Genomic DNA, 21,495 nt, shown 5'->3' with positions numbered 1-21,495 from the left:
CTCTGAAGAGGGGGTGGTCAGTCCTCTCTCGAGGCTGTGGTGCAGTCACGTGGCACAGAGGGCCCCCTCCTTCATTCCAGCACAGGCCATTAACAAAACAAAGTAGGGTATTTTTTATTAACTAGTTGCTGTATCCTAAAAGTATTACATGGTGATAGTCAAAATTTTCAAACTGGTTAGAACGAGATGAAATGTGGAAGTCCAACCCCCCCCAAGTCTGAGACCCCACTGGGACTTGCTGTGAGTTGGCACACTTTGGTGGGTACCTAATTGTGTTTTAATACAGTGGGATCAGATTATATCACCGTGCTACAACCCACTGATGCCACTTGATATGAGGGAACACCGATGTGCCGTTCTTTCGTGTCTGTGCACACAACTCCCCGCCCTCTCTCTCCTCTGGCTACCTGTGTTCCACTCCAGAGGTGTATCGGCGCTTGTGACTCTTGATGGACAGTGAGGTGGTTTTCAGTGTCTTATTTTTCTTGCTGTTGAAAACAGGGCCACAGTGAACATCTACCTTTAATCCTTGGGTGAGTTTATCTGTAGGAAAAGTTTTAGAAGAAATAGTTGGGTCAAAGGCTAGGTGTTTCTCTTTGGTTAAATATATCACATGTTGAGAGGCAGCACAGGTACAGATAGGTATGGAACACTATGCATATATATGTGCTTGGTTTTCAATAGCATATCTTACAAGCACTTGAGGCTTGAATTTTTATCTGCTAGCACAGATATAAGATCTGAGTTACCAGGCAGCTCACCAGTGATGCCGACCATTCCTCCCTGGAGTCCTCAGTGGCACCTCAGGCAAGCCTGTGGGCTCCTGCCCTGCTGGGACTGGAACAGTGACCTCTGTTCCCTGGGGCCTCCCTCTGCTGGAAAGGCCCCTCCCCGTCCTTCACACCCCCACTTGCTCTCCACCTTGGGTCCTCCCTACCACTCTACCTTCACAAGTCCTTCCCCCTGTTCTTCCCTCCACTCTCTCATAACGCCTTATTTACCTTCGTTCTAGCCCTTTCCACACTCGTGGCTGTTTTTACTTTACTGTGTGTCAGTCTGCCCTATTAGGACGTCAGGCCCAGGCAGGCAGGGACCGTGTCTGTCTTGTACACTGCTCCAAACCCTGGATTTAGAAGAGTGCCTGGCACATAGTAAGTACTCAAACATCTGTTTGTAGAATGAATGGGTAAATCCACTCCTTACTTAAGGATTGATCCTCTCCTCACTCCAGGCCAAACAGTGGCTTAGAAGAAATTGTAGTCACTTCTAATGAGTGAAGAATTTCCCACCCTGGGTAATGAAGGAGGAACAAACCTTAGATCCAGTGTGTGCTCACAGCGAGGTCTGCAGGGCAGTACGCCAAGCCAGCGTTGTGTGTGGGCAGCAGTGAGGACGCCTTCCTTCTGTGCTGCCTTTTGCAGTTACAGAGATTAGAGATGGCTTCTCCAAGCTGACTTTCAGAGAGATGAGAAACATGTGCCTTCTCTCGGAATGTTCTTTCTTTATAGTAATAGCCTTTTGGCCTAATGACCTGTTCTGTTTTTATTTCTTGGAATGAATTAAGGGCATTAAGGGCGAGCTGAATGTACTTATGTAATTTGTACCTTTCTTTACTTGATATATGTGTTATCAGGCCCGGAGGGGAGGAAAGATGTTATGTCAGCTCCCAGCCTGGACCAAGGGCACCCTTGGCAGCCTCTGTTAACCTCTGATACTCTGTGCACCATTTTGGGAACGGCTCTGACTCATGGTGTTTACTTACATCAGTGGCAGAAGTTATTGGAATCCAGAGATCTGGGAACCATTTCCCCCACCTCGGTCATTCCTGGATTCCTGAATGTATTCAGCAAGCATCTTTTGAGGGCCTGCTGTGTTCCCAGGACACACATGAGGGACCACGAATGTGTTTTTCAGGACTGGGAGGGGAAGGAGGAGGGGGGATGATTTGTACATCTTTACACTTAGGATTTTCTTGCTCTCAAGTCTCAAATTTGTTGCTTTTACACCTTCAATGGGCAGAAACACACTGCCCCTACCCCTTGTGCAACTGGAATTTTAAAGTCTCTGAGGGGAGCCTGCCCACTCCACTGATGACCAGCAGTCCCCTGAGTGGCCACAGCAGAGCTGCGCTCCTCCCAGAGGCCTCAGAAAAGGAGGGAGAGGTTGGAAATCCCCACCTGCTATTCACTCACTCAGATCTTTGTTGAGCACCTATTGTGTGCAGCACTGGGGGGCACTAGAGCCGAGTGGTAAGTGAGACACGTGGCAGAGCCTGCAGTCCAGGGCTTCCCCTGCGCCTCCCCGCCTGTGAGACCTCCAGCCTGGCCTCCTCCCTGTCCTTTAACCAGTCTCCTCCTGTTTTATGTGACTGGAAGTTCCTGTGATCTTATCATCTAGGTCACTAGCTTCCTCTTTAATCTTGTCATTCTCTTATACACACCAAACATTAAAATGTTTATTTTGGTCATAAGGTTCTTAAAAATTAAAAAAAATTTACTTACTTCCTAATCACTCCTTTTTCATAGCAGCCTGTTCCTGTTTTACGGGTGCAATAACCCTTGACTTTCTTGGAGAATTCTTACCAGCGTTTATAGAATTTCTCTCTTGTTCCCTGAAATACCTGTGTTTTCCCCAGAGATCAATTCAAAGTAAAAGTTGTCCTGCTTATCCTGGTCCTACTCTTTCATGGTTTGGGTTTTTATTTCATTATTATTTATTTAATGGTTGAAGATCCTTGGTTATCAGTTCATGTTCATGAAAGAAGAGGGTTGATTAGGAAGCTGATCTGGGTTTCCCTGTTGGCCTCTGCCTTAAGAGGGAGAATGTCTGCGTTTCTGCAGAGGCTGGGCAAGGCCCCAGGTGGGCCTCCCTGAAGGGTGTCTGGACTTGATGGTCACAAGTGCAGTTTTAAAAATTACTGTGATGATTGCTCCTCAGTCCCCCTCCCCCAGCTCTGTACTCTGTTTGGCACCCCTGCCCTGGGAAGGCTCATCCCCACCCTGGCCTCTGGGATGGTTTTCTTAGTTTCCTCCCAGCCCAGACCTGTCTGCTTTCCTCTGGCACATCCTCCCTGCTGCTCTGTTGCTGCACTATTACAGGTTCCTTCTTGTCAACCTAGTGGGCCCTTAGGGGCAGGGAGGGAGAGATGTGTGCACCTCTTTTGAACTGACTGTTTTAGTGTGATTTGGGGGAGAGAAACAGAGTTGAAGGAAATACATGGGGAACATATTTTCTTGTCTGTTTCTCCTGTTGTGATGGGAAGGGATCAAGAATAACTCAGTATACACTACCTCATCCCAAAAGTTCATTTCAGAGCGGTTGTTTGGGATTCAGATATTTTCCTGTCACCAGGTTAGAGTGTAAAAGCCTGTTTCAGCGTGTTTGGTGCGCAGTGTAGCCCACAAGATAGAATTAGGACCCACGAGCAGGAAGAGTGTCTGACAGGAGTGCTGTCCCTCACGTGCAGTGTGTGTTCTGAGGTAGCGGAACTCATTCAGCATTGTCGTCGAGTACTGTAGTTCAGTTTCTTTAGGGAGAAATAGTCAGTCAACTGCTGGGTGCTAGACAGTCTGAAATATACTACAGAAGAGCCAGACTCAGTACCTGTCCTTGGGAAGAGCAGTACTAACTCACTTGTCTGTCACTTTGCACTTTCCCAAAGCTCTTCCGTACCCGTTATCACCCTTGAGCCTCTTCATACTCGGGAGGGCAGGAGCACCAGTGTTGCCCTTGCCTTCCAGAGGCGGACAGGGCCGTACGGAGGGATGGGGGCCGCGTTCCCAGAGGTGAAGCTAACACTTGTTTTCCACCCATCCTCACGCTGTCTTCTGAGGAACTTCACCTTCCTGTTGAGATGCACCCAATTAATTTTTAAATATACATTTATGTTGTTGGCATTGATAAATGGATCTTAGGAGCATTCAGTACCATTTGGCATTAGCGACCGGCTTGTGCCATAGCAAGTCTTTTAAGACACTGAAAGAATGAAGGAAGCAGAACTAGGAAATGTGCCCAACCTGATCTCCCTTTGAAGCAAAGTCTGCAGGTTCTCTTGTTGTCCTCAGAAGCCTCAGGTTCCCCAACTTACATGTTTCTTTACCCAGAGTGTACTGAAACCAGGTTCATTTTTATGGTTAAAGATGTTTGTGTGTGGAAAAAAAATTCTGAGTAATATTCCCTGACAGGTCAGGGTCTTTGGCCCTTAATAAGACAGCTCTGAGAATCAAGCCCCCTTTCTAGGGAGCAGCCTCCCAGCCAAGCAGGCTTCCCAGAGCTGGGAATGACTCAGGCTGGAGTTGAGGTGTCCTGCTAGGGTTGGGCAATATGGAGTCAGACAGGCTGGGTTGAGTCACAGCCTCGCATTTGCAAGCTGTGGGGCCCCTGGCGAATGGTTTGAATGGTTTGTACCTGGTTGCCTTCCTGTAAAATGGGCACAGTAATCCACTTTTGCAGGGTTTTTGAGGAACAAAAATAATATGTCTAAAGCTGGTGCTAAGATATGCCCGGTATGTGGAAGCTGCTTAGATGTTGGTTTATGCCTATCCTGGGCTCCAGGTGGAGCAACAGAACCACACCTGTTGAAGCAGGCTTGCTTTACTTGACATAGACATGGCTGACTTCAGCCCAGGGAGCCTTCTTTGGGGCCGTCTTTCAGTCATTAGATAGTTACTGAACACCTGAGTGGTGCCATTAGGCAGCTCTTCTAGTTCCTTCCTTGGTGGCCTTGGTTTCACTGTGGGATTGAGCGTGTTCCTGGGGTGCAACCTGGTCTGTAGCTGGTTCCCCCGCAGGAGGGGGGCATACTAAAGTGAACCTGCACACACTAGAACAGAGCACCAGTGTGTGGCTGGACATTCGGGGGCTTTGTTCAGAAATCTTATTTTTCTCTTTGTGTGTAGGCTGTGCCCTGTGCCCTCTCCTCTTACCTTAGACTTATTTGTCTGCAGCTTCAGGCCCCCTATTCACACATGTCCACCCCTATTCCCACCCCACTTCGCACTTTAAGGAGGGAATTAAGTGATGACTGGAAATGAGCTTTGAGGGAAGAGCATGCATTGTGTTGTCTTTGAGTGATGGAACTATGGATAATCTTTCTTCCTGTTCTTCCTTTCTCTCCCAAAATCTCTTCTCTGAGTTTTCTATGGAAAACATGGGTTATTTTTGTTTTTATAAGTTACAGATACATTAAAAGAAAAAACGTCGCAAGTTGATTGGTACATTAAGACCCCATAGCATTGAGTATCACAGTTTTTCTTGTCTTATATAAATTTGTAGAGCAGATATCCTGTGATTTTATTTAGATTGTCATCAAGCATTTACTACCAATTTCACTGTAATTACAGTACTAAAAGGGCAAAGAGTATTCTGTTTGTGTTTGACAAATTTAACATTTGAGTATCTCCTGATTTTCCCATTATTCTAGTCTAGTTTAGTTTTTCATTTTTACTTAAAAGAAATTGAGGTCTAGCCTACAAGCTGTTTGTATTCCCAGCACTAGTTCAGTTCTTGAAATTTAGATCTTTATTGAATGCATGAATGAGGCTCCCCAAGAGCAGCTGGTGATGACAGGTTTTCCCTTCTTTCCAGTTTTAAGTTGACACAAGACCAGTGTGTCATTAAGCCACATGTTGCTTTCTGTGCTCTTTTCTTCCAGTGCCCTCCTGACCATCTCTGAGCTCGGCTATCGCTGGTATGACTCAAGAGGTCATGTGGACCCAGGGATAGTGGTTGATCGTGATGCTAGTCAAATCCTGGCCATAAAAGAATGAATCTAACTGTTCATCATGGAGAACAATTCTTGAGTGAGCCCTGAAGGCTGAGAGCTGATTCTGTTACTTTTATAAAATCACCAATCATGGATTTCCAGGGACAGATGAGATTTTCTTGGCCTCTCTTAACCCATCTTGTCAACCCCTCTTGCCCCTCCCCTCTTCCCCTGCTTACAGATAGGAAGCCCTTCTCCTGTGTACCTAAGCAGAGCCTATTTGCCTGTAAATCCCTTTCTAGCTTTTCCCACATCCTGTGGAGGAAGAGACCTGACTTTGCTTTCTTGATATTTTCATAGCATTTTATTCATAATACCTATAAACTACTAATTATATGTAATATACTATAATAGGAAGAACTTGAATTTTAGAAGCACAGAACCTGGTTTTGAACCTTGATTTCACAGTTTGTCACCATTTATAATTTTAAGCAAGTTACTTGACCTCTATGTCTCCCAAGGCATTAGAAATAAAAGCAAAAGCAAAAAAAAAAAAAAGATGGAACCCACTTACAAGCTTTTGTACAGCAAAGGAAACCATAAACAAAACAAAAAGACAACCTGCAGACTGGGAGAAAATATTTGCAAATGATGCATCCAGCAAGGGCTTAATTTCCAAAATATACAAACAGCTCATACAACTCAACAACAAAAAACAAAACAACCCAATAGAAAAATCCACAGAAGATCTACATAGACATTTCTCCAAAGAAGGCATACAGATGGCCAACAGGCACATGGAAAGATGCTCAGTGTCGCTAATTATTAGAGAAATGCAAATCAAAACTACAATGAGGTACCAGTCAGAATGGCCTTCATTAAAAAGTCTACAAATAACAAATGCTGGAGAGGGTGTGGAGAAAAGGGAACCCTCCTACACTGTTGATGGGAATGTAAGTTAGTGCAGCCACTATGGAAAACTGTATGGAGATTCCTCAAAAAAACTAAAAACAGGGCTTCCCTGAATGGCGCAGTGGTTGAGAGTCTTCCTGCCGATGCAGGGAACACGGGTTCGTGCCCCGGTCCAGGAAGATCCCACGTGCCGTGGAGTGGCTGGGCCCGTGAGCCATGGCCGCTGAGCCTGCATGTCCGGAGCCTGTGCTCCGCAACGGGAGAGGCCACAACAGTGAGAGGCCCACGTACCGCAAAAAAAACACACAAAAAACAAACTAAAAACAGAACTACTGTATGATCTAGCAATCCCACTCCTAGACATATATCCAGACAAAACTATAATTCAAAAGATACATGCAGGGACTTCCCTGGTGGTCCAGTGGGTAAGACTCCATGCTCCCAATACAGGGGGCACGGGTTCGTTCCCTGGTTGGGGAACTAGATCCCGTATGCCACAACAAAGGATCCTGCATGCCGCAACTAAGAAAGACCCAGTGCAGCCAAAATAAATAAATACTTTTAAAAAACAAAAACAAGAAAACAAAAGATACATGTACCCCTTAGTTCATAGCAGCACTATTCACAATAGCCAAGACATGGAAGCAACCTACATGTCCATTGACAGATGAATGGATAAAGAAGATGTGGTATATATATTCAATGGAATATTACTTAGCCATAAAAAAGAATGAAATAATGCCACTTGTAGCAACATGGATGGACCTAGAGATTATCATACTAAGTGAAGTAAGTCAGGAAGAGAAAGACAAATACCATATGATATCACTTATATGTGAAATCTAAAATATGACACAAATGGGGGACTTCCTTGGTGGTCCAGTGGTAAAGAATCCTCCTTCCAATGCAGGGGACACAGGTTCAATCCTCCAATCCCTGATTGGGGAACTAAGATCCCACATGCTGCGGGCAACTAAGCCCGTGTGCCACAACTACTGAGCTTGCGCACCTCAACTGGAGAGCCCGTGTGCCGCAAACTACAGAGCCCATGCACTCTGGAGCCTGTGCGCCATGACTAGAGAGAAGCCCGTGGGCTGCAACGAAGAGCCTGCACGTCACAACGAAAGATCCCGTGTGCCACAACTAAGACCCAATGCAGCCCAATAAATAAATAATAAATAAATAAAATATTGTAAAAAATAAATTTAAAAAAATAAAGTATGACACAAATGAACCTATCTATGAAACAGAAACAGACTCACAGACATAAAGAACAGGCTTGTGGTTGCCAGGGGGAGGAGGGATGGATTAGGAGTTTGGGATTAGCACATGCAAACTGTTATATATAGAATGGATAAACAACAAGGTCCTACTGTATAGCACAGGGAACTATATTCAATATCCTGTGGTAAACCATAATGGAAAAATATAAAAAAGAATGTATATATATGCATAACTGAATTACTTTGCTGTACAGTAGGAATTAGCACAACATTACAAATCAACTGTACTTCAATAAAAAATATTTTTAAAGTTACTTGACCTTTAGTTTCACATCTGCAAAAAAGAAAATAAAAATGCCTACCTCACGGGACTCTTATGAAAAAATAAATGAGATTGTAGAATATAGCTCTAAAACTGTGCTTAGGGACTTCCCTAGTGGTTCAGTGGGTAAGACTCCGTGCTCCCAATTCAGGGGGCCTGGGTTCGATCCCTGGTCGGGGAACTAGATCCTGCATGCATGCCACAACTAAGACCTGGTGCAGCCTAAATTAAAAAATAAATAGTAAAAACAAAGACAAAAAACCAAACCAAACAAAAAAACACTGTGCTTAGAAGGAAATTTATAGCTTTAAATGCATACATTAGAAAAGAAAGGCTGAAAATTAGTGAATTAAGCTTTAATTTCCAGAAGTTAGGAAAAGAACAACTTGAACCTAAAGATGGTAGAAGAAAGGAAATAATAAAGGGAAAAAAATCAAGGAAAAAGAAGACAAATATTCAACAGACAGCTGAAAGAAAGCTAAAAGTTGATTCTTTGGGGAATTTCCTGGCAGTCCAGTGGTTACGACTTGGTCCTCTCACTGCTAGGGGCCCGGGTTCAATCCCTGATCAGGGAACTAAGATCCCACCAAGCCACCCGGCGTGGCCGGGGAAAAAAAAAAAGGTTGATTTTTTGAAAAAAAGAATAATCAATAAACCTTTGATGAGACTGATGAAGAGAAAAGGCACAAAAACCTAATGTCAAGAATGAAAAGGGGGAAAAAAAAAGAATGAAAAGGGGAACATTACTACAGGTCTTTCAGTCTTTAAAATGATCATAAGAGGATAATATAAGCAGCTTTTTGCTAATATATTTGAAAAAATGAATTGGATTCTCTAGAAAACCACAACTTTACAAAATCATCACAAAGAAATAGAAAATATGTGAATAGTCTTCTACTTTTTAACTAGAATCTGTCATTAGGACTGCTTAAAGAAAACTCCAGGCCCAGATTATTTCACTGACAAATTCTGCCAAACATTTAAGGAAAAATAAAGCCAGTCTTACACAAACATCCATATGTGATAAAAGATCTTAGTAGAATTGTAGTAGAAGGAATCTTCCTTAACCTGAAAAGTTATATTTTTTTAAAAATCCTATAGCAAACATTATACTTAATGGTGAAATGTTGAATACTTCATCTTTGAGACCAGAAAGGATCTCCACATTTTATTGGAAGTCCTCTCCGGTGCAAAAAAGCAAGGAAAAGAAATAAAAGCCCTAAGAATTGCAAAGGAAGAAATAAAACTGTCATTATTTGAATATGATATGAATGTGTATATAGGTCATCCAAATGAATTTATAGATAATTAGAAATAATAAGTACAAAAAAAGGAAATAAATAGTGCGAAGTTAGTGGATACATGGTAAGTATACACAAATCAGTTGCTTTATATGTTAGCAATAAACAGTTAAAGTGAAAAAAATTTTTAAATACTATTTATAATATCAATGTCATATTAAATGCTGAGTAGTACACTGACCAAAGGTGTGCGTGAACTCTATAAAAAGAGTACAGATCAATATTGAGAGAAATTAAAGAAGGCCTGAATAAATGAAATGCATTCCACGGATTAGGAGACTCGGTATTGTAAAGATGTCCATTAACTCAGAGTGGTCTGAGGATTCAACGAGATCCTGATCAAAATCCCAGCAGAGCTAGTTGGTTCGTTGGTTGGTTGGAACTGAACAAGGAGATTTTAAGGCGTATATGGAAATGCAGAGGGCCGTGGGACTTCCCTGGTGGTCCAGTGGTTAAGACTCTGTGCTCCCAATGCAGGGGGCCTGGGTTCGATCCCTGGTCAGGGAACTAGAGACCTCATGCTGCAACTACAAGATTCCCCCATGCCGCAACTAAAGATCCCGCATGCTGTAACTAAAAGATCCCCCGTGCCGCAACTAAGACCCAGTGCAGCTAAATAAATACGTACATGCATACATCCAAGCATAGCCAAGCTGCTCTTGAAGAATAAAGTCGGAGGACTTCTTCTGCTAGATATCAAGAATTCTTATAAGATTGTGGTAATTAAGACAATGTGGTATTGTCACAAGAACAAACAGAATACAGAATAGGGAGCCTACATAAAGATCCACACATCTGTGGACAATGGTGGCACTGCAGAATATGGAAGTAAATAAGCTCTTTTTAATAAATAATGCTGGAAAGTTGGATATCCATATGGAAAAAAGTGAAACTTGTATATCATATCACATACAAAAATAATTTCTGGGTATGAAAAGTAAAAACCAACCAAAACAAAACCATTTAAAAGATAATAAAGGTAAATTAATATCTTTATGACCTCAGCATAAGAAAAGACTTCTTAAACAGGACATAAAAAGCACTAACTATAATAGAAAATATTGATGTTAGACTATATTAAAATTAAGAATATTTATGCAACAGATGACACCATTAAGCAATGAAAAGGTAGGACATAGGGCAACGCATACAATTTATACAAGACATCAGTGAGGGAAATCAGATTAAAATCAGTGTTGCAACTCACATGCACATGAAGGCTAAGATCAGCAGACTGTCCGTGAGGACTGGACTTTAGTAGTAACTCATAAGGAAACAGCAGCAAGTGTTTGTTTTTCACATTTTATGTTCTAGAAGATTTGAACTCAGCACTGAGGTAGTTACTGTCAGTGGTTAAGAGTATGGTTGGTGTGAACCTGCCTTTATTCAGATCTCAACTCCACCACTTGGGCAAGCTCCTTACCCTTTCTGTGACTCAGTATCCCTTTAACAAGGAGCATGTTGCTAACACTTCCCTCAGAGGGTTGTCATTAGGATTAAATGAAGGCCCCAGGACCCCAGGTCACAGCCCATGGCAGGGCCTCCCTCAGTGGAAGCTCATCCTAGGCCAGCGCCCTTGCAGATTGCCAGCACATGCAAGGCACTTAGTGCAGTGACTGGCTCATGAGGATGTCTTCCCAGGCATTAGGTGATGACTGGCCTCCCCATTGCTGAGTGAAGGAGGGCTGGTGATAGTATCAGGGTGGTAGGGGAAGCCTCGTACAAGTGCTTATCCCAGTAGCAACAATCATGGGAAAACAAAAAGCAAATCCAGCCCCAGTCACTGGCATTTCTCACTACCTTTTGGTGGTTTGCTGGTTGGTGATTTTAAGAGCAATGGCTACCACTTCTAGGGTGTCAGATGTATGCCACATGACTTTGATTCCCTGTCTCTAATCTTCCTTCAGTCCTGTGAGGAAAATATTCTCATTCTTATTTTATTGAGGGGCTGACTCTTGGAAGAGGTGCCACTGCTTCCCACATATTAGTGACATTTGAAGTCATGAGAAGGGATGAAACATTGCTGGGAGGTACAGGAAAAGCCTCAAGAATGGACCATGGGGCGTGCCAGTGATGGGGAGAAGGAGAGGGGGTTATCAGAGAGGGAGGAGAGACCAGGATCACTGAGGGTGGTACAGGGTGCTTTGGGAGGGGTGGACGGTTGGGCAGGACCCTTACTGCAGGGCAGGAAAGGGGGACCTTGGGAGATGCTGGTTGAGAATTCCGCTTGGGCGACCGCGGCGGCCTGACCTCAAGCCCCACAGAAGTTGGTGTGGCTCTGTGAATGTCAGAGATGAGTTTTCAGGTCAACTGGTGCTTTAATACAGTTGGGTTTTCCTCTGTGGTACAGACCCTGGTCCCCCAGGCCCCTCTTTTTTTTCCTGTCTGCCTTACGGCTGTCATGTGGAGCCGAAGGGAAGAGTGAGGACACTTGGAGCCAAGGGTGTTGGCCTAGGACGAGGCTCCCACTGAGGGAGGCCCTGCCATGGGCTGCAACCTGTTATCCTGGGGCCTTCATGCACCATTTCGTCTAACCCTCACTCAAACCTGGTAGAACACAGCTCAGGAAGCTGGGGCTCAGAGAACAGAATGGCTTTCCCATGGTCACCTAGCTCATCAGTGGTAGAGCTCGTGAATCTGAGCTTTCCTGATTGCCACCATCCTAGGCTTTCATCTACATTATCTCACTAACTCTTTGGGCAGGAGATCTTCAGTTCTTCCTCTTACTTTCTTTGTCTACTTGGGGTTTTTTTATGCCTTGCCTCGGTTTCCTCTCTAGGACTTTGAATGTCTTTGCTGACTTCTGACCTCTTAGAGGAGACTGAACAGATCTGCTTTGAGGCTTCAGAAGGAAAGTGTCATCAATTCTGAATTATTACAAGTCAGAAGTGAAGTGGTGGCACGGAGCTTCCAAAAGTCAGTTATTAATATAAATGGAAGGCCTTGCACAGTTTTACAGAAAGAGATTGGCCTTCCTGATTTTGTTTTACTTAGATTATGGCATTTACTTAATGACATCCATATATAAGCTTGGAGAATGTGTAAGTGGGGAGATGGGCAACAAGAGCTGAGAATCTGTGCGGGGGAGCTGGTTCTGCATTAGAAGCAACTCTAAACAACACACACACAGATAGGTGAGCTGACTGCAGTCATTGCACGTTGGGCTGTGGCTACGTGGGGTGCCGGTGGGGTCAGCTTGGCCTTGATCTTGGGAATGTCGCAGTCGCTGAGCACAGTGCTTTGGTAAGAAACAGGTCCCTGGACTGACAGGGAAAATTACCAAGTTGCCACTCTGTGACTTGGGCAAAGAAAGATGGACTTTCCTTGTTTCCACTGGTCAGGTATACACATGCCTCATCTCCAGTGCCCTCTGCAGGTCTGATGTTTCTTGGTTTTGTTATTGGGCAAGGCATCCGTACCCGGTGATTCAGTTTCTTGCTCCTAGAAGTCTGTGTCTTTTCGTGCTTAGCCTGGTGGCAACCTCTTCTTGGCTCCTGGCACTTAGTAGGCTCTTAATAAATCTTGTGCAGAACTCATCTTCTGTTAGTGTCTAAACCAGGGCTGAACCCAGGCAGAAAATGAATTCCTGAAAATGAGCTTTTCAGGTGTCAAGCTGCTTCTCTGCCCAGAGCAGGCCCCCGATCTCCCTGCACCTGTCCCCTGCAGCTGCTCCCCGGAGCTGGCCAGGCAGCCCAGCCAGTGGCTTGATTTGGCCACTTTGAGACTAGCCTGAGCCGAAAGCCCAGATATTCCCTGAGGAGCCTGGAGCAGAGACCAGCTGCTCTGGGTAGAAAACTTTCTGCTGCTGCAATCATGGACTGAGGTGCTTCTAGGAGGGCCCTGGCTAAGAGCATCGGATTCCACAGGAAGGGAATGCTGTGAAACGTAGCACCAGGGCCCAGGCCAGAGAAGCCTGTCTGGCCTTTATTTATATCCCAGGGATGAAAAGGACACGCTGCCTCTGTGATTATGGAGCAGAGATCCTGCCAGCATGCTGTCTGCAAGAGTGCGTATGTGGCACCCATGCAACTCTGCCTGGTTACAGAGTGCGTGCATTTGGAGTATTTGGCTTCGAGGTACCATAATTTGCTCTTTACTTCAAATTTATTGTCCGTACAGAGCTGTATTCAAGTTTGGAAGCTGTGAAATACATCAGATTAAACCTTTTAATTAGCAATTAGATCTTAGGTTATAAGATACCTGATTTATTTAAATTTGAGATCATTTTTAGAAAACATCTTGGTATGATAGAGAGAACATCACCTTAACAAACAGGCACAGTTGGTGTCCTGCTGGTCTCCACCATTCGTTGCTTGGGTGACCGTGGACAAGTTACTTAGCCTCCCTTAGCATCAGTTTTCTGAGCTGTAAAGTAGAGATAGAAGTAATGATAGTGATAATAATTACTATCTAATAATAATTACATTATCATTTACTACATAGCACTTACTGGAGACCACGTACTGTTCACCCCTGTATGTCCTGCTGCATTTTTACCCTCACAGTAATTCCTTGCAGTATTGTCTCTCTTTTACAGATAAGGCCACTGAGGCACAGAGAGGTTAGGTACCTTGCCCACTGTTGCCCAGCTAGTGAGTAATGGGTCTGGGATTAGAGCCCAGGCAGCTGGTATTCCTTACTCTGCTTCTAGACTCTCACAGGGAATCACGAGGATTAAGTAGGATAACATGTGGGAAAGTACCTAGAACAAAGCAAAGTCTTGCACCTTGTAAGGGTAACAATGTAGATCACTCTGCCTACCCTGCCCTACCTTCTCCCTCCTCTGGCTAAGCTGAGGCTTTGGACTCCTGACTGCGGCAGTTAGGAAAGTTTCAGATCTCTGGCTGTGTGGTCTGAATGCAGGGTGATATATAAGGGAGGGTGGAATCACTTTTTCACCAAGAAGTCAGGGAATCTCATCTGGTTGTGGACGGGTCATTCCATCAACGTGATTTGTGCTTGTGAATATAGCGGGGGGTCCTTCAACTTCTTCCCTCTGGCAAGGGAAATAATCACCCTGTTACCCTTGCTTGGATTTAGAACTTTACTCTTTCTAACTGACCCTCACACAGACTGTGTCAGAATAAACTGGTCTGAATTGGGGCATCAGTGGCTGAAATGAGCCAGTCATGGAAAGGGGGAGACAGCACCCAACACAAGCAAAGCCTGGTGGAAACTCTGTGGAGAGTGGAGTCAGGTGTCAAAGGTGGGTTATTTCCACTCACATTTTACCCCAGGTCCTAGTCCTGTCGGATGGGTAGGACAGGCTGGAACAGAGTGAGCCCCGAGATGCAGGGACTCTGCTTTGGCGTGTTCTCCTCACATGTTCTCTGTCCCCTTCTCCAAGGGATGAGGCCAATTAAGGTTATCAGTCTGTTGATTTAAGCATAGGGACTGTTTGCAGAAAGCTCTTTGAGCTCCTCAGTTAAGATGTTGAAAGGTTTACTTGTTACTGTGAAATACACACACACATGCATATAACACACACATGTATGTCAGTGCCAAGTTTAGAGTTTATTGACTTTCTCCCACCAAAAGGAGACATTTTAGACTGCTCTGTACTGAAGGCAGTAATGGAAATGGAAGTTGTGAAATGGAGGTGGCTTGCTTTTTTACCTTGGGAATTTAAAACCACAATGATGTGTTTTTCTTTTATAGGTTTGTCTACGGATTTTGAGCATCTGAAGCTGACCTCTGAATTTAAGCATTCCCTGCTGCTCCCTCACCCTTTGAAGAGATGTCTGTCACTTATGATGATTCCGTTGGAGTCGAAGTGTCCAGCGACAGCTTCTGGGAGGTAATGCCCATGATTTCTTCTGGATGAATACAGAGACCAAGCCAATCGTGTCTGACACCCCCTCCCTCTTTTGTGGCTGGGATTTGGGGGATGAGATGAACATACCCCGAAACCAGCCAGGCATTTGTGGTCAGATGTAGGTGGCAGCAGGTATGGCTTAGCTCTCAGTGAAGGTGGTAAACTTACCTTGTTAGGAGAGTTGGATTAATGAGAGAGGTTAGAGATGTTAATTAAGGTCTTGTCAATTTGTCCATTCTCAGAGCTTCCTTTCCACGTTTAGCCTTGATATGACTTGTGTGACGTACACTAATTACCGGGCTTGGCCTGAGAAGCGGCATTACTTTTGAGTTTTGTATGGAAAAATGGACGGCGGTGATGTGACATCATGTTGGACAGTACAGGCAGGTGGCCAGAGGGCTGAACACACTACCCTTGAGCTTGCTGGAGCATCTTCTTGTTAGTCTGTGCCCATGAGGAATTCCTTTCCTAATCAGATTATTTTGTGGTGTGTATGGTTTTTTTTTTGGAGGTTACTCTTCCTGAACCCCACTTACTTCCTGCCTGCTGGTTAAAGCAAAGTCCATGTTTGATAAAACTTCGTTCATATGGCAAAACCCCCGGAACCTTCCCCGCAGCTGTGGGCTTAGTGGAAAGAGCACTGGCTCTGTAGTTGGAAAGATCTGGGTTCTGATCCGAGCTGTGCCATTACTAGCTGTCTGTGTGACCTTGGGCAAGTTGCTTGACTAATCTGAGCTTCAGGGTTTTCATCTCTAAGAGGGAAAATGATACTGGTCTTCGAGGGAGGTTGCCAGGATGAAATAAGAATAGAGACATCGGCGCCATGTGGGTGCTTTCCTGATACAAAAAGCTCAAGTGCTGCAAAAGATGAGGGTGAGGCCCTGGAGTTTGCTGGAAACTAAAACACATTAGTTCTATGAACTTAGATTAATTAGGTGTATAATTTTGTCTGACATCAAATACCATCTGATATTATAAATTTATTTATTTTATTTATTTTTGGCTGCTTTGGGTCTTCATTGGTGCGCACGGGCGTTCTCTAGTTGCGGTGAGCAGGGGCTACTCTTCGTTGCGATGCGCGGGCTTCTCATTGTGGTGGCTTCTCTTGTTGCGGAGCATGGGCTCTAGGTGCACAAGCTTCAGTAGTTGTGGCTCACAGGCTCTAGAGCGCAGGCTCAGTAGCTGTGGCACGTGGGCTTAATTGCTCTGCGGCATGTGAGATCTTCCTGGACCAGGGCTCAAACCCATGTCCCCTGCATTGGCAGGCGGATTCTTAACCACTGCGCCACCAGGGAAGCCCTCCATTTGATATTGTAGTCTAACAGAGACAAGTGATCACAGGAGCCCAAGTTTTAAAAAGATGGACTCAAGGGCTTCCCTGGTGGCGCAGTGGTTGGGAGTCTGCCTGCCAATGCAGGGGACACGGGTTCGTGCCCCGGTCTGGGAAGATCCCACATGCCGTGGAGTGGCTGGGCCCGTGAGCCATGGCTGCTGAGCCTGCGAGTCCGGAGCCTGTGCTCCACAACGGGAGAGGCCACAACAGTGAGAGGCCCGCGTACTGCAAAAAAAAAAAAAAAAAAGATGGACTCAAAATTCTCTCAACACTTTTGTTCTTTGGGTATTGGGGGAAATGTCATTATTGACTTTTAGCTGAATACTTCATTTTATTAAAAGTGTATGTTTATTGAGCACCTCCTGTGTGCTAGGCCCTGTGAGTTCCAGTGGGAAATGTGACAGCCTGAGTCCCCACCCCTTGGCTGGTAGCAGCCTTCCTGGTGGGTGTCCAGGCTGGAGCTCAAATTTCAGTAGCCAGAGAGGCACATGTGGCCCGGGAAACATTTCACCGAAGGCAGCAAGAGTGACGGGGCAGCAACGGTGTCACGGGTGCATCCCAGCCGCTCAGCAGCAGCAGCTCCCTGGCATAGTCAGGTGCATTCTCACAGCATGCGGGAAGGTCGGTGGTAAAACTAGATAAAAATGAATCAGAACAGGCAGTTCCAAGATGCAGTGTGGAGGTGCCTCTGGGACATCGCTGGGATTCAGGACTGCCCCTCTGGTCCCATATGCAGTCCTGGGTTCACAGGCAGGCAAGCTCCACCTGCTGTCCTCTGGGGAGGCTGTGGCCTCGCCAGCATTGCAGAAGCACTTGGGGAGCTGGCACTGGCTGCAGAGACTTCCTGTGAGCTCCTGTGAAGCTGGCCTTTAGAAATGCAGGTTCCTGTTCTTCTCAACACTGATCTGAAGCTATAGACAGAATCCTTTACAGTCGTGGGGAAACTTTCTGTTTGGTAACTGTTGTGACATTGCCACCAGCGCCTGCCTTGAGCGAGGTGGTAGTATGGAGAGGCTAGAGCACACGAATGGCCTTGTGAGGGATAGACCGGGAGAGGCAACAGGACAGGTTCAGACACAGGCTTTGGGGCTAGTGGCCTGGGTTTGACTCCCTGCCTTGTCACTTAACTGTGTGTGTGTGGCTTTAGGCAAGTTACTAATTTTTCTTTTTCTCACTTTCCCAATCTGTAAAATGGGGATACTAACAGTACCCACATCCTAGGATGGTGAGAGTTAAGGGAACAAATGCATGTAAAGTGGTGTCGGGCCTCAAGACAGGTGCTGGCTGGGAGCTCTGTCCCTCTGCTCTGGGGGATGGGGGGCCATCAGCACACACACAACATATAATCTGTTCCTCTGGGGTGTGTTGGTCAGCATTACCGTAATTACCCAGATGCCAGAAGCTGCTGTGGAAAAATTAAGTAGCTAAATATAGTGCTATTACAGAAGTCTTCAGCTGCTGGTTACAAAAGAAAACTGGAGGGCTTCCCTGGTGGCGCAGTGGTTGAGAGTCCGCCTGCCGATGCAGGGGACGTGGGTTCGTGCCCCGGTCCGGTAGGATCCCACATGCCGCGGAGCGGCTGGGCCCGTGAGCCATGGCTGCTGAGCCTGCACGTCCGGAGCCTGTACTCCGCAGCGGGAGGGGCCACGACAGTGAGAGGCTCGTGTACCGCAAAAAAAAAAAAAAAAAAAGAAAAAAGTAGGTGAAAGTTGCCAGTGTGTATTGTCAGCATATATTAAGTCAAGTAGCTTGACCAAGTCCTGTCATTGATGTAAACCCTTAGGCACCCTGTTAAATTCTTAACTGTGATGTCAGTAGACAAGAACATCTCTTGTGTGAAGAATCCTAAGGATTCTTCAGGCTCTGCTCATCTTGTGATGCTGTCCCTGAAATTACTCTTCATCTCATATAAATCAGCAGTGCCGCCCTCCTCCTCTGATGGGTGTGCCCTGGATGGCTCAGGCTGAACCGGCCCTGCTTGTCTCTGAGCGACTTAGGCACACGTTGCCAGGTGCACATCTCCAAGCTGCCAGCAAGTTCCCTCTTTCCCATGGAAGGCCGCTTCTCACTGGTGTGACCCACAGAGCTGTACAATCTAAAGAAAGCCTTGCGGTCTCGAGGTGGAAAAGTCTTTTGTGCTTAATTTTACTCCTTCCCACCAAAAGGTGCTAACTGAAGTGGGTCATTCCAGAACCATCTTCTGCATGCTGGCTGTGTGCCTGCACAGGAGGGACATGGCCCTGCCCTCCAGGAGCCTTTGGCTGTGACATTTGGAGGTAAGCTCCCAGAGGGAGGAGACAGATCATTGTTTGAGGTGCTGTAGAATTTGCTGGGGTGCAAGGGGGAGGTAGGGCTCCCCCTAGGGTGGGGGGCAGGAAAGGTAGCATGGAAGATAGGCAGGATCAGTACTTACTAAGCACTCAGATGTTTGCTAGATGAATGAGTGAACAAGTAGTGATCTTGGGAGGAGAGATTACCCACAGGGACATAATATCAGCCAGAAGTATTTAGTGGGCATTTGGAGGGGACACTTTCTGTATCCCCAACACCGTAGTAAACGATTCAGAAGAGAAGAGGGGTGGATATATGATTCCCACAGTGAAGGTATTGGGAGGAGAAAGGATGGTGGCCTCCATGGAGAGTGAGGGCAATGAGGCCAAGCCACAGCTCTGCTTCTCAGTGTCATGGCGTTCAGAGGAGAGGGTCTGCTGCTGGCATCACCAGAGAAGATACGTGGGGTGGGTGGGGCTGGGCTGTGAGTTGGGAGCAGAGACAGCATTCTAGGCCAGAGCAATGTCTGGAGGTTGGAATGAGCATGGCCTTGCAGAGGGCTGAGGATCTTGACCTCTTTGGAGCCAAGGGTCTGTTTTGGAGGTGAGAAGTCATGTGGGATTAGGTAGGTTGAGGCCTAGTGGAGGTGGTTCCCCAAGAGGATGACTCCTTTAGCCACCAGTTGGCTGAAGTTGGAGGTTGGCACATGCTGCACACAGGCTCCCCAGTGGGGCGTGGGTGGCTCAGTCGCTTCTGGCAAGTCCTGGCTCGCGCGGGGAGCCTGCAGGTGTCCCCTGCGTCCTTCACTTCCAGGCCCTCTTTCTGGGTCTCCTCTTTGGCTCTGGGGGCTGGGGTACAGAGAGAGCCTAGGCTGCAGGCCATGGTGCTTTTCAAGTGTTACCAGTGCTTCCTAGGAAGCCTGGCCCCCCCCTCTGCCCTTCATAGGCTCTGGGAACACGACAGCGGGTTTGGCCCCAGCAGGCCTGAGGGCTGCAGCCTGAATCTCTGAGGGCTCCTGAGGCCAGGCTGGGAGGGCAGACTGCTGATTTCAGGAACTGGGCCCTGCATCTGCCTCATCCCTGAGGCAGGAGCTCTGTTCAGCTGTCAGTGGTACGTGCAATTAGAGCTCAGATCTCCCCGGCTGAAGCCAGACTGGGGCTGGCCTGTACTGCACTCTCTGTGGGCACAAGGAGCCTTTGAGGAGAAGGATATTTTGGAGATGAAGAGGACATAAATATCTTGCTGTAAAATGTTCTGGGAATGTTAGCCCTAAAGAGTTGGCACGTGACTAGTATTTGCCGTCTCCTTCAGAGAAGGCTCTCCCTGCAGAGTCCTCTCAGACTCAAGCACTGTGGACACAGCACATCAATGAGAACATCTCCATGTGCATCAGTATTTTGTCTGGAAAGCCATCCGTGTAAAATGGTGTGTACTTTTCCCATCCTTTTAGACCAATTTTGTAGGTAACATATTTAGAAGATGCTGCTGCCCCCTGTTCATGGATTCCATAAAGCCTTATTTGGCACCTGCCACGATCCAGGCCCCTGGGCTAAGTCCTGGGGTCCCAAAATGAGTGCACAGTCTTGGGACCCCAGAGCCAACATTTTTAGTGGCGGGCAGTCATGGGCGGTTGGGTGGGTGCCGTGAGTGGAAGCACGAGGTGTATGAAAATAACTGTCACCTTGCCTCTCAGCAGCAGTTGTCCATTCCATGTGTTCTCCAGCCACCTCCCACATACACAGATCTGGATGGACTTCTCTGCATGGCAGCCTTGCTGTGCGTGTGTCAGCCTTATCACTATTCCACAGCACTTGGACATAGCTCCCAGCAGGCTGGTGGCTTACCTTTATTTCACTAAAGTTTCTAAATAGAACCATTAATTCATTCTTTCAAGAAAACTAGTATTTGTTGAACCATGACCAAGCATTAGGGCACTAGCCTCCCCTGTGCCATGTTCCATCTGTTGTCTACCCTGCAACCAGGGTAGCCCATCCAGAAAAGCAAACCTGTGCAACTCCCTGCCCCGGGTAGGAAGCTTCACTTTTCTGCATCACCTTCCAAATAAAACCGCACTCTTTAGCATGCCTAAGACTTGAGCATGTGCTGGCAGCTGCTGGACACCTGGCCCTTCCTAAGGAGCTCTGCCCTGGGCTCCAGTCCAGCAGAGCCCCCCAGGCTCCTATCCACCAAGAGCTGTCTCCCTGCCTGGGAGGGTAGGGGCTGAGGGCGGTGGTCTTTTCTCCAGCCTGACCTCCATTTCTTTCCCGGGGAGCCCCTCCTCCGGGCAACCTTCCCTGGTCCTCCCTGGCAGGCCTAGGCAGCCTTCCTGCCTGCCTAGCATGCTGTACCGTTTGCTTCTCCCTCTAGGCTGTGAACTCCCTAGGGGCAAAGAACGTGATTCTTCCCTGGGAATCTGATACTTAGCACAGTGCTTGACACACTAAATGATTGTTGATTGAATGTACAAGTGAATCAGAGAAAGGATAAGGTTTGATGCTGGGTAATAAGATATGCCCTGCTCATAAGAAGCTTACAAACAAATATTTGGAATTAAAATATGTATGCAAATAGCCATAATACTGAACAGAAATCATTATTTCAGTAAACACCTACA

General features: G+C 46.3%; 1 protein-coding gene across 2 annotated transcripts in view; it reads left to right on the top strand.

Moving 5' to 3' along the window:
* Positions 1–21,495, top strand: part of PACSIN2 (protein kinase C and casein kinase substrate in neurons 2) — a 141,460-nt gene that overhangs the window by 84,424 nt on the left and 35,541 nt on the right. For both annotated transcript variants that reach the window (XM_082850203.1, XM_082850202.1), the window contains exon 2: positions 15,121–15,259. In XM_082850203.1, coding sequence (XP_082706329.1) covers positions 15,200–15,259 — 60 coding nt within the window. In that variant the 5' untranslated portion in view covers positions 15,121–15,199. The remainder of the gene's footprint in view (positions 1–15,120; positions 15,260–21,495) is intronic.

The sequence above is a fragment of the Leucopleurus acutus genome (genome assembly GCF_964270905.1).
Source record: "Leucopleurus acutus genome assembly, chromosome: 11".
NCBI lineage: Eukaryota > Metazoa > Chordata > Mammalia > Artiodactyla > Delphinidae > Leucopleurus > Leucopleurus acutus.
The sequence above is the reverse complement of the archived record's forward strand: the minus strand, read 5'-3'. Positions and strand labels throughout refer to the sequence as shown.